Consider the following 12,831-nt stretch of genomic DNA (forward strand, 5'->3'; position numbering starts at 1 on the left):
AATATCCGGACCCTGGTACTGGTGACCTTATTTGGAAGATGTCATCAAATTAAGATGAGGTCATAAAGTCACTAGCGTGGGCCTTAATCAGTGAGCGGTATCTTCATAAGAGGAAGGAGGCCGTTCGGACGAGAGGACCGTGGGCTCTGCACCCTTGGACACTGGAGCGATGTGTCCACAGGCCAGGGACCCAAGGTTGCCAGCAGGTCCCGAAGGTGGTGAGGGGCACGAAGCAGCTTTCCCTGTAGAGCCTCCAGCAGGTCCCCACCCTGCCGCCTGTGAGAACACGTTCCTAGTTTATTGGTAATTCCGTACGGCGGCCCTCAGAAACTAGTACAGTGTAGATGAACAATCCCAGAAAGGCCTATTGCACGGTGCTGACCCAGAATATTCATGGAACTCTTGAAAATCAAGAGGGAAAAGTCACAGCAATGGAAAAACGTACAGAAGACCTGAATAAGCAGTGTGTCCCAGGGGACACGAGAGTGACGAACGAGAACAGGAAGCGACGCCCAACCTCTCGGTAATTAGAGAAAAAGCAAATTCAAATAATACTGGGTTTCTGCTACACAGCCAACAGACGGGCGGGAGCTAGAGAACGGAATGCTGCCGGTGCTCATGGGAAATGGAGGGGTGCCCACTGCCTTAGCCATGAAGAAGGAACTGGCAGTATTGGCAGAAGGAAGTCGGCACACCCCTGAGACCCATCGTCCCCCACCAAGGGAAGTCCTCGTGAAGGTCCCTGAGGAGGACGGTTGAGGGCCTTCATGGAACGTCGTGATAATAGCGCAGCCGCCTCTGTCCTCCCAGCGTGAGGACAAGTACGTGCGGAGGAGGGGCACGCGGGAAACCTGTGCAAGGACGGGGAAGGAAGTATTTGTGCGCACGGCGACATGGAGGCCTCAGAGATGTGGCAAGAGCCCTGGCTGGTGTGGCTCAGTTGGGTGGGTGTTGTTTCACGCACCAAAAGGTTGCCGTTCTGATTCCCGGTCAGGGCCCATGCCCAGGTTGCAGGCTCCGTCCCCAGTAGGGGGTGTGCAGAAGGCAACTGATTGATGTTTCACTCTCACATTGATGTTTCTCTCCTCCCTTTCTCTCTCTCTAAAAATCAATAAAAAAAATCTTTAAAAAAATAAGAAGATGTGGTATCAAGGAAAATATAACAAGATCAGCAACACGACGTTTGAGGTAAATGGTAAAACATGGATGTAAGGACGCATCAGAATGGCTGCTGATGGGGAAGAAGGGAACCGCAGGGGAGAATCTGTCAGACGAGAATCCAAGCTAGCAGGACAGACACTGGGCCAAGGAAGAGGAGACGGGGTAGGGGTAGGGGTGGGTGGTGCATCCCATCCCAGACACGGAGGCCTTGTAGTAACATTCCCGACAGCAGAGCTGGGAAGTTAGGGCGCTATCACCGCCCACCACACCCCACCTAGGAGCTCAGGCAAATGCTCTGTGTTGTATGAGACAGGACAGAGTAGCGGTCGCATCCCTCAGACTTACTATCAGAAAAAAAGATAAGCAGCATAGTAATAGCTCTCTTTTAAAAAAAAAAAATTTTTATTGATTTCAAAGAGGAAGGGATAGAGAGAGAGAAAAACATAAATGAGAGAATCATTGATCGGCTGCCTCCTGCACGCCACCCACTGGGAATCAAGCCCGCAACCCAAGTGTGTGCCCCGACTGGGAATTGAACCGTGATCTCCTGGTTCATAGGTTGATGCTCCACCACTGAGCCATGCTGGCTGGTTAACATCTCTACAGGTAAGGCACGCCAGAAAGAAACTCAGAAAGTCCAAAAATTTTAACCGGATATTTCATCGGGAGCTAAACGGAGTTAGAGAAATGGTAAAAGTTATGACAGAGCATCCTGCATTAGAAATGAGGTAGATTTTTTTTTTACTGAAATCATTGGAAAAAATGAAGATCTGAAAGACCACTGGTACCCGCCTGGCGTGGCTCAGTGATTGAGCGTTGACCTATGAACCAAGAGGTCATGGTTCGATTCCTGATCAGGCACATGCCCAGGTTGTGGGCTTGATCCCCAGTGTGGGGCGTACAGGAGGCAGCGGATGAATGATTCTCTGATCGTTGATGTTTCTCTCTCTCCCTCCCTCTCTGAAATCAATAAAAATATATTTTTCTAAAAAAGACCACTGGTACAACTTAGGAATAAAGGACAGATTTCTAAAGGAGGAGGAGATGCAGGCGTAACAGAGGAGGCGTCCGTCATGTGTTCACAGAATGATTGTGGGTCACCCTGTTGGTAAGTGAGGAGCCTGCCGTGGATCAGGTTTGGGGTGAGCAGGAGTCAGGCCACTGGAGTGGGGATTTCAAGGGCCACAAGTCTGAATGTGGTTCTTACGTCCTGTCCTCAGAAGGTGCAGCCTGGTCCCCTCCCTGGAGTGGGGCCACCACTCCCCCCCTTGGCCATCATCACTGAGGACACCTGCCCAGTCCCAAGAGATGTGGTGAGTGTCGGGGAGGCTGTCTAGACTCAGGCTGCAGTGGCCAAACCACTTGTCCGCCAGACCAGGGTTTCCAGCAGCTCACCAGCCATCCCTGACGACCGAACCCAGCAGTACTGACCCCCTTCCTGAGGTCATCAGGGAGCCGCCAGCCCTGCCCGTCCTTGAGAACTTGTTCGTGTTTGTCCCTAATCCTGCCTGCTGTGCTGTGTCCCCCCAGCCCCTCCAGTTTAGCCCCTGGGACTGTGAGGTCCTCACACGTCCAGCGCGGATGACACTGGCTTCTCCTCTGAGGCCTGAGTAGCCCCTCCATGTGCCCAGAGCCCAGAACCCGGGGATCCAGCAGCTTCTGGGGGCTGTGGGCAGGAGCAGGCCGGTATACATCCTGCATCCTAGTGCGTGAGGCAGCAGAGCTGCGACCATCCCTCAGACTCAGTGTCAGAAAAAAGAGAGTAAGAAGCACAGTAGCTGCCCTAGCCGGCTTGGCTCAGTGGATAGAGCGTCAGCCTGTGGACTGAAGGGTCCCAGGTTCGATTCTGGCCGGAGGCACATGCCTGGGTTGCGGGCTCGATTCCCAGTAGGGGGTGTGCAGGAGGCAGCCGATCCGTGATTCTCTCTCATCGTTGATGTTTCTATCTCTCTCTCCCTCTCCCTTCCTCTCTGAAATCAATAAAAAATATATATATGTATATTTTTTTAAAAAGCACAGTAGCATCCCTACAGTAAGGAAGGCACGCCAGAAAGACGCCCAGAAGACAGACAAAGACCCCTGGTGGCCCAGCTGGCGGGGCTCAGTGGTTGGGCATTGACCTATGAACCAGGAGGTCATGGTTTGATTCCCAGTCAGTGCCCATGCCCGGGTTGTGGGCTTGTGTGCCCGGTCAGGGCCAGCTGGGGGCCATGTGTCCGTCACGTGATCACAGAATGACTGTGGTGAGGAACATGCCATGGATCAGGTTGGGGTGAGCAGGGAGTCTGGCCGTCGTAGTGGGGATTTCAAGAAGGGTCTCACGCCTGGAGCTCCAGCAGGTGAGGCTGGGACACAGCCCTGGGGTATTGGCCTGGAGGACACTTCAAGTGGCCGCATGGACAGCAGTAATGATGGCCCCCGTGGCGGTCTCCCGTAGGCCCGTGACTGGCCCCATTCCTGCCTCCACCTTACAGATGAGGAAACAGGCCCTTCGGTGTTCCTACCCGAGTGGTTATTTCTATCCGTGTCAGAGAATGAGCTTCAGTATCTGCAGGCACCAGCCAGGCAGGTGAAGCCTCCACCACAGGTCAGGCACCTGGACCCACCTCCAGGGCACAGGAAGCCCGGAGGGGCACAGGTGAGCAGCAGGTCAGAAGAGCAGAGGGAGGAGGCGGTGGGGAGGCTTCCGTGGCAGGTGGGGCTGGCGGGGTCTGGACCAGGTGGATCAGAGGGGCTGGGGGGCGGAGCCTGGGAGGACAATGGACCCTGGGTGGGGGGGGGGCGGGGGGGGGTAAGCCTGGGAGGACGATGGACCCTGGGCGGGGGGAAGGGGGGGGTGAGCTTGGGAGCATACGTGTTTGGCTGGCCGCCAGGTGCAGGCCGTCCGTCTCCCAGGCCCAGCTGACCGCTCTGGGCAGGTGGTGCCTCCAGCCTCCACGAGCCCCTGGAACAGAGCCCTGCACTCCCACCTCTGGAAAAGGCTGCGGGTCAGGGTGACCAGCCTCCCCATTGGCGGCTGGACAGGTCTGTGGTTCTAGTGGGTGGGCTTGAGCCCATAACCAGGGCCCAAGTCAGGTGGAGGGCCAGGAGGGGAAGGAGGGCAGACAGCAGGGAACCCCGTGGCCCCAGCACCCGGAACTAAAGGATGGACGCCAGGGAGCCTGACAGGGACTGAGGGGGCTCCCCCTGCCCCCTAAAGACAATGACACTTGAGTGCCCTTCACAGGTGGCCTGAGCCAGGCTCGCCATCTGGCTGCTGGAAGTGGAACCCTGCCCGCCCCCCCCCCAGACACATGGCTGCACCCCTCCTCCTCCCCCAGCGGATGAGTCACTCCAGAGCCTGCCCCCCCCCCCCCCCTTCCTGGCTGGATTTTGCTCCTCAGGGTCACAGCAGCTCCAGGATCTCAAGGACGGACGAGGTGGGGGAGGGCCCAGAGTGAGGGTGGGTGGGGAGCTAGTGCATGTCACACAGGAGCCCCACGGTTACCCTCTGTCCCCCGCCCAGCTCTAGCACTGCATGGGGGGCAGGTAGGGAGGGGCCCTTCCTAGAGCTCCCAATAGCTGCCTGTCAGCTCCAGTGCTCACTGAGCCTGGCCACTTCTCCCTGCAGCAGGTGCTGCCCCCCGGCCCCACACCCCGCACTGCAGGGCCAGATGTTTTCCCGTCTGAGGGTGCACAGCCTGCCTGTCTCTGCTTCAAGGGCAGGGCCTGGGCACCCAGCCTGGGGCTGGCCGGACCTGACCAGGCAAAGGCTCCAGGGCCAGCCACTGGGCTGCTGGTGCCGCTCCAGGAGCTGGGAAGACAGGGGCCCAGCTCCCCCCACCCCTCCCCCCACCTCCCAAATAAGCACACAAGGCAGTGGTTTGAGTCTAAGGACGATGGACGTTTAGACGCTGGCACCAGGCTCACACCTGACCAGCAGCACACCAGGGGCGGGCAGAGCGAAGGCAGAGGTAGGGAGCGGGCACTGTGGGGGCACCAGCCAGCGCCTGGGGTTGCTGGTAGCCGCTGGGGCGAGGGCAAGGGTGAGAAGGGTCAGCCACAGTGACTCCAGAAGTGCCAGATCCAGGTGGTCACAGTCAGGGGCTCACACGGAGGGCAGGCACGCCGCACCCCTCCTGGCGCCGGGCACTGCCAGGTGGTCAGCGCAGGGAGAAGCCTCAGCGAGGGCGCGCGGGTCTGCCTGGAGAGGGGCCCGGCCAGCCTTCCGGTCACAGCGGGTGTGTGGGCAGCAGCATCCCTTGCCGATCCTGGGCTCCCAGCCCCAGCGCAGAAGGAGGTGGGGCGTCCTGTCGGTCATGCTGTGGTGGCGGCTTGGGATCTAGACCACAGTGCAAGGTCCAGCTGGGCAAGGGTGGCACCTAGTCTGCCTTCTGGACCCAATGCTGCCCCTTCAGACCAGGCCCCTTCTTCCCAGCCATCTGCCCCCACTTACCACAGGAAGTCATCAGAGGCAGCACTGCAAAACGAAAAGGGGGGCTCCCCGCCTGGAGAACTGCCAGCTTCCCCCCAAGGTCAGAGGAACTCACCCCTGAGCAGCTGGAGGCCAGGCCCCACCTGCTGAACCGCATCCTGGCTCCCAGCTGGGCAGACACCCCCGCAGGGACACACCGTGGAGCACTGTTTACGAGGCTCCTGCACAGCTTGAAGGGGGGGACCCACGGGGACTCTGGCCCATAGCGCACACAGCCCAGCCCGCCAATCTGGGGACCACAGATCCACTTGGACTGCACGGGAAGGGGTGGCTGGCTCCCACACTGGGCCGGGGAGACTAAGGCACAAGGCTAACCTAAGCCCACGGGGTGGGGTGGAGGAAGGACAAGGTCCAAGGGGGCCTGGAGCAGCAAAGCGCACAGGAACCAAGCAATGAAGACGGCTTGGGTTTTCCAACTTGGCACAGGCTGGAGGTGCAGGCGACGACCGGGGGTGCCAATGGCTCTGGCTACAAGGCGCTCCATGTCCTGACAGTCCCTACAAAGGCCTCTGGAGAAGGGGAAGGGCCCTGGTTGCGGCCCGCACCCCTCCACAGGCCCAAGGGCCAGTCTCGAACTGGATTCTGGGAAGCGGACAGCTGGCTGGCGAAGTGGTGGGATGACTCCAAGGTCCTGGCGCAGGCCTGCGCCCTCTCCATCTCCAGCGGGCCCTGCGCGGACAGCCTAGGGAGGGAGCAGGAACGGAGGGCAGGGCGGGCTGAGGCCTCGCACGCACGCACTGGTCGGTAGACTGAGCGCCCGCGGCCGCCTCCGGCTCACGGCTGCCTGCGCAGGCCCGGGCGCCCGAAGGCCGGGTGCATGAGGTTCTCCGTGATGTAGGCCACGAGCAGGCAGATGACCACGAGCATGACGCAGATGGAGCCGCCCACCGCCGTCATGGCCACCACGATGTCCCGCATGCCGGCCGGCTCCGCGACGAACTCCACGCACTCCGCGGGCCCGAAGGCCTCGGCGGCGGCGTGCTCGGCGTGCAGCGGCAGCGGCTGCAGGCACAGGTGGTAGCGCACGCCCTCGTGCACGTCGGGCAGCAGGTAGTCCCGGCAGGAGGCGCCGAGCAGCACGCGCTCGCAGGGGAAGCGCGTGTAGGCGCCGCGCCACGAGCAGTCGAGCATGAAGGCGCGCACGCGGCGCGCCCGGGCCGGCGGCAGGCGCCACTGCACCAACACGCTGCGGTTGCGCAGGACGCTGGCGCGCAGCGAGTGGCCGGCCGCGGTGTGCACCGCGCAGCCGGGCTCCTGGCAGCGGAAGCCGCGCACGGGGCTGCGGAAGCACAGGCGCCCGGCGCCCGCCTCGGCGTCCTCGGGCAGCACCTTGTAGGGGCACCAGGGCGCGTCGGCCGCCGGCTCCCAGCCTGGGGGCGTCGGGGCGGCCGCGGCGCAGGGCGGCGGCCCGCAGGCGGCCAGCAGCAGCAGCAGCAGCGGCAGCGGCGGGGCGCGCATCCTGCCGCGGGGCCTGGCGCAGCGGGACGCGGGCTCACGGGCGCGGGCGGAGGGTCACGCGGGCCGCGCCGCCGCCGCTCCCCGCGCTCGCCCCGCGCGCCGCGCCCTCCGCCGCCGCCCGCTCCGACCCGCTCCTGCGCCCCGTGCGCGCTCGGACCCGGCGCGGCGGCGGAGGCGGGGCCGCCCTACGCCCCGCCCCCCTTAACCCTCGCCGGGCCGTGGCCTGTCGGCCCCTGGAGGGTGGATCTCGAGGGAGAGCACGCGAGGGAGGTGGGCGTGAGCGCTGGGGGCGGCCACTGCGTTCTCAAGACTCCCAGTCCCGGCCTTGCGCGCGTGGCAGGCTCCGCGCAAGTCCACGGTCCCTCCGCTTCTCGCCGCGTGAGCGCACTTCGGCCCGCGCCCCCGCCCCCGCCCCTGTCCCTGCCCGGCTCCCTCAGGCTTTCCCGCGGGCTGTGGTCCGGGGTCGTGGCCGCGAGGGCAGCTCCGCGACTGGGAGCGGAGGCCGCGGCCCGGAGCGCGCAGGACCCCGGGTCACGCTGCCCCATCTCAGACTCGCGTGGGGACCCAAGGTAAGGGTCCCGGCCTGTTGTGGCGGAGGAGGCGAGGACGGAAGCTTTCCTTCGCTCCCGAGGCTGTTCCCCTTTAGAGCTGGATGGCGCCGACCGGGAAGGGCGCGATCGATCGATCAGGCTTCCTTTGGTGAAAACTTTTTCACTCTGCGCAGGAGAGAGACAGCTACAGGCGGAGCACCCTCTCTTCTGATTGATCCCCGGGGTAGCCCTCTCGGTGGCCCCGGAAGGGGGTCAGGGCTGGACACGGGATGACCCCCACCCGCAAGCCCACCTTCTCCCACGCTTGTCTTCAGGGGAAGCCCGAGGCTCCAGCCGCTCAATCCCACCCCTGCCTCGACCTCCTCGTGCTCCAGACAGCCCTCCAGGGCCGAGGGCACAGGGCCTGGCCCGAGTGGACAAAGCAGCACTCAATTCAGGGAGAGCGTGTCTGGCCTGGGCTGCTGCTCTCTGTCCTGGGCAGGGAGGTGAGAAGGACTGGGGACCCTGGGCTCCTGGGCGCCGCTCTCACCCAGGGGAGGGAGAGGAGACACTCGGTGGCTGCAGTGCTGAGTTACTGGTCCCCAGCTCGGGACAGCCGTGGAGCACCCACTCATCCATGGAGCACCCCACCCCGCCCCCAGCCTCACTAGTTCCTGGTCATTTTCCAAAAAGTCCAGGTCAGCACCAGACCTCAAGGCCTCAGAACCTGAAGCCAAGGGTCAGACGCACCGCCCCTCCCGGCTCCGCCCAGCACACCTCCTGACCTAGCCTGGAGGGCCCTGACCCCAAAACCAGGCCTCTGCAGCTTGCTGGGACCCTGAACAGGGCCTCCAGGCCTCAGCACCCAGCTTGGGGGTGAAGGCTTGGAGAGGGAGGCCCTCCCCAGCCCTGCCCCTGGCTCCTCCTTTCTCCTCAAGCAGAGAGGGCCCTGGGCTTGGAGCCCTGCCTTAGCTTTGTGGGGGACTCAGGAGCTCCCCCAGGGAAGCAGAAAGTGATGGTGATCTGGGGATCCTCCTAACCCCATCTGGAACCCCACGGAGCGTGGGCCAGCTTGCTCACATCGGCTGCAGTGGGAGCCTGAGACAACTGCAGGTGCTCTGCCTGAGGGGAGGGCGCTGTGGGCAGAGCAGGGCAGGTGACAGTGCGCGGGGGGGGGGGGGGGGGGGGGGGGGAGTGAGAAGGGGGTTCGGGGGTGGGAGCCCCATGCTCTCCATGCTTTAGAGATGCCCGTGGAAGTCATGCGGCAGCACCCTGGGGGCGGACGCACTTTCTTCCCGCGATTTGAGATCACAAACTTTGTGGCAAGCACTGCCCTGGAACAGACGCTTTCTGCAAACGCACAAAGTGTGTGTGGGGGGGGGGGCGCCCGTCTGGGTCGCCGGGATCAGCATCCTGGGCGTTCAGGTCGCCTCCGGGGGCGCGCAGCTGCGGGCGGGCGGCGACCGCCACCTGCCGGCCGCGTGGAGTACCGTTCCCCTCGGTTCCTCGTCCCTCTCAGGAATGCCCCGAGGGGTCTTGCCTTTGAAAGTGTAGCAAGAACTCTCCATTTTACAACGTTTTCTGTCCTCTTCGTGCCCCTGCATCGTCTTCTCTCTTGCTTTATTCCTCCCCCCCCTTTTTAAAAAAAATATATTTTATTGATTTTTTTACAGAGAGGAAGGGAGAGGGATAGAGAGTTAGAAACATCGATGAGAGAGAAACATCGATCAGCTGCCTCCTGCACACCCGCACTGGGGATGTGCCCACAACCAAGGCACATGCCCCTGACCGGAATCGAACCTGGGACCCTTCAGTCCGCAGGCCGACGCTCTATCCACTGAGCCACACTGGCTAGGGCCATCTTCTCTTTCTTATCAATCGGTGTTGCCTCAGCCTTTTGCAAGTTGCAAAGAGTCCCAGTTTCTGGCCTCTGGCGTTGCCTGTGACGGTTCAGCCAGACAAAGATTCCTGGCTTTGGGCTCTGTCCTTCCTGGATTTGGGGTTCAGGTGTGTAGGAGGTCTTCCCAGTCTGGAGGCCCAAGAGCAAATGCCCTCTGGGCCCCAGTACTCAAGCAAGTTTGTTTCATTTATTTATCTGTTTATTCTGCACCTAAGTTTGGGTCCCAGAGAAAGGCAGGTGAGACTCCATCCTGAACAGAGAGGTCTGGCTGGCAGTCTGAACTCACCCCTCCCTTGGGGAACGCGGCCATGTGTCCAGGCCCTGGCCTTTGACCCTGGGGAGTGTGTGTGTGTGTGTGTGTGTGTGTGTGTTGGGGGGAGGGGTCCTTTCCCACACCGCTGCCCAGCCGCAGGGCTCTGGGTGCGCACGTCTCAGCCCCCCTTCTCGGGGTCCTTATCTGTAGTCGGGGTCGACAATACCGCCTGGCTGGTCGGGCTGAGTAAGGATTGCCTGTGAAAACACACGTGCCCGGTACTTAGCAAGCACTGCATGGTGATGCTGTTCATTGAACTTGAGAGGATTACAGACGGAATAGACTGAGACGAGGGAGGTAAACTGGAACTCTGTGGGTTGGGGCAGGCAGGCTCCCTTCCCGACTCTGGTTCCAGAAGGAAGCCTGGCAGACGGGCACCCTGGGAGGGAAAAGGGAGACCCAGAGGAAACATTCACCAGGTCGCCCATGCCACCGCCGCCGCCTAGGGATGCTGAGCCCTGCCCAGGTGAGCAGGGCGCCCACCCAGCTGTTAAGGGCAGAGACTGCCATTGTCCCCAATATCCATTCTTCGTTTCTTTCTTAGTGATTTCACCACTAGCTTGCCGGGGTAGGTCGCCTGAAAAACTACACATGCCAGCTTCCCTTGCAGCTGTGTGTGCGCCAAGTTCTGGCCGATGGGATGTCAGTGGTAGATGCACCTCCCAATTCCTCCTTCCGGAGTCCCCTGTGGAGGAACTAGCCCTGGACCACCTCTACCTGAGAGAAGACCCAGCCTCTGTCAGACACTTTTATTGGGAGGTTTTCTGACACTGTCCATGGGGCTTGATCCTCCCTAACACAGCGTCTCGCTCTCAGATTGCAACAGGGAAAGAAGGCTCGCCAGACGTTTCAGGAAAGCTTCCACCTGGAAGTGGACAGACCAGAGCAAATGGAGAGAAGGAACCGGGATGGGAGAGCCAACGCAGAGAGCAGGAGAAAGGCTTTGAAGACTCTATAATTAAAGTGAGAAAAATGCACGTATGAAGAACATTGTGTGTGTGTGTGTGGAAAGGAATCAGGGAGAGTAAACATGAACTCAGAAAGGGAAGAAATGAGCGCCCGATGTGTGTTTCCAAACCATCCAGCAACTCTCCAGGTCTCAGCAGACACTGACCAGTGTCCTACAATTTAACTGAAACAAATTTGTAGGCTCTGGCGGGGTAGCTCAGTGGGTTAGAGCGTCATCCCAATACTCCAAGGTTGTGGGGTCCGCCTCTGGTCAGGACACATACTAGAATCAATCAACAAATGCATAACTAAATGTAATAACAAATTGATGTTTTTCTCTCACAAATCAATAACAATTTTTTTTTTTTAACAAAAATGAATTAAGGAGCCCAGCTGGCATGGCTCAGTGATTGAGTGTCGACCTATGAACCAGGAGGTCATGGTTCAATTCCCGGTCAGGGCACATGCCCGGGTTGCGGGCTCAATCCTCAGTGGGGGACAGGCAGGAGGCAGCCGATCAATGATTCTCTCTCATCATTGATGTTTCCATCCCTCTCCCTTACTCTTTGAAATCAAGAAAAAATATACCTAAAAACCCCCCACAAACAAACAAACTCCCAAGTAGATGGACATGAGCCTCTGGGATGAAAAAGACAACTGTGTGTGTAGATCCATGGGTAGAAAGGTCCACATCGAGGTGTATTGTGACACTTGGCAACACTGAGGATAAGATCCTAAACGCTTTCTCAGAGAATATATCCCATACAATCCTTAGGAATTAGTAAGGCTTTGGAGTTTTCAACTGCCGCCCTGGCAGCTGAAGGAAAAAACAAACAAAAAACCTATGACTTCAAATACCTTGAAGGAAAAGTATTTCCAACCTAGAATTCTATACCCTGCCAAACTATCAGAGTGAGAGTAAACACACTTCAGATATGGACCCTTCCCAGGAAGCTACTAGAGGGCTGACTTCAGTAAAACGAGAGAGCAGACAAAGGAGGGGGTCAGCACAGATTCCAGGAAACGGACTCCAGCACAGGGGAAAGGCAGAGTCAGCAGGATGACTAGAGAAAGCACAAGATGACAGCTATGCATGGGCTCGGAAGCAATCAGTCTGGAGGACTGGAGGGGGGGGGGGGCGCTCTGGAGAGAGGTCTCCAGGAAATAAATAGAATGTGTCTGAGCCTTTGGAAAATGTTATCAATAGGCATGTGGCAAAGATGTTAGAGCTTTGGGGAAAAATTAGGTATGAGTTAGTAAAATTCTAGGCATAAGGAAAACACTAAGGCAAAAAAAGAAAAAAGACCAGGTATTAACTCAAAAGAAAAAGAAATTACTGTGTAAGAACGGAGGCAGGGTTGTATGCAATAACAGGTAGCAGAGCAGCCAGCACCGGACAGGTGATGTAATCAATGGGTAGGGAGGTCACGTGGCCATGGCGGGGGTGGGGGTGGGGGTGGGCGGGATTGTTTGGAGATAAAGTTCTCACTGACTCTATCTGGAAGTCCACAGAAATGTCTGAACACATAAAGGATTAGCAGCTTCTGGTTTAGAAACATGGAGGTTCCTGTCGCAGGATAAGCTACAAGAGTTGAAAGGATTTGCCTCTGCGGAGCACACGAGACAGTGACTTTTACGATGTCCTCCGTTCTGCGTGAATTAAAGCCCTGCACTGGCATTACTTTCATTTTACAAGAGTTGCCGTGACCACGCCTCATCTCAGCGTCCCAAGGGCCGGGGTGGTCAAAGATGCTGCCCACAGACTCCCAGGCATCCGCAGCCTCCGTCTCCCCGGCAACGGAACGCGTCTCCGAACCCTAGAGCGCCACGTAGAGTCGGGCGAGGGCGACCCGCCCATCCGTGACGCATTTCCGGTTCAGCCCCCGCCCCTGGGTGGAAGAGCTTGACCCCAGGTTCGCGCGCTGCCCGGATTGGATACTCGGGCTTTGGTCCCCTGGTGCCCAGTTCCGTCCCCGCGGGTGCTCGGCCCTGGTGACCCCGACCCTTTCCCGTTCGGGCGCACGCCGCTCGGCCCCTGTCCCCGGCG

The 12,831-nt window shown here is 59.6% G+C and overlaps 1 protein-coding gene and 1 long non-coding RNA gene across 3 annotated transcripts; one reads left to right on the forward strand and one right to left on the reverse strand.

Annotated features, from left to right (window-relative positions):
- Positions 1-5,023: 5,023 nt before the first annotated feature.
- Positions 5,024-7,093, reverse strand: FNDC10 (fibronectin type III domain containing 10). Of its 2 annotated transcripts, none has more exons than XM_070403094.1 (2): positions 5,691-7,093; positions 5,024-5,482 (listed from the first exon to the last, which is right to left on the reverse strand). In XM_070403094.1, the coding sequence occupies exon 1, from the start codon at positions 7,091-7,093 to the stop codon at positions 6,410-6,412; it is 684 nt and encodes a 227-aa protein (XP_070259195.1). In that variant the 3' UTR covers positions 5,024-5,482; positions 5,691-6,409. The 2 variants fall into 2 exon arrangements, with proteins under 2 accessions (XP_070259195.1, XP_070259194.1); XM_070403093.1 differs by having other exon boundaries at positions 5,597-7,093.
- Positions 7,094-7,407: 314 nt separating this feature from the next.
- Positions 7,408-12,443, forward strand: LOC139001586 (uncharacterized). Its single transcript, XR_011470066.1, has 3 exons — positions 7,408-7,662; positions 10,653-10,799; positions 12,290-12,443. It is a non-coding gene; the product is annotated as an uncharacterized lncRNA (long non-coding RNA).
- Positions 12,444-12,831: the final 388 nt, after the last annotated feature.

The sequence above is a fragment of the Myotis yumanensis genome, unplaced genomic scaffold, assembly GCF_028538775.1.
Source record: "Myotis yumanensis isolate MYYU_CA2020_CCGP unplaced genomic scaffold, mMyoYum1.0.hap1 SCAF_2, whole genome shotgun sequence".
Classification (NCBI taxonomy): Eukaryota; Metazoa; Chordata; class Mammalia; order Chiroptera; family Vespertilionidae; genus Myotis; species Myotis yumanensis.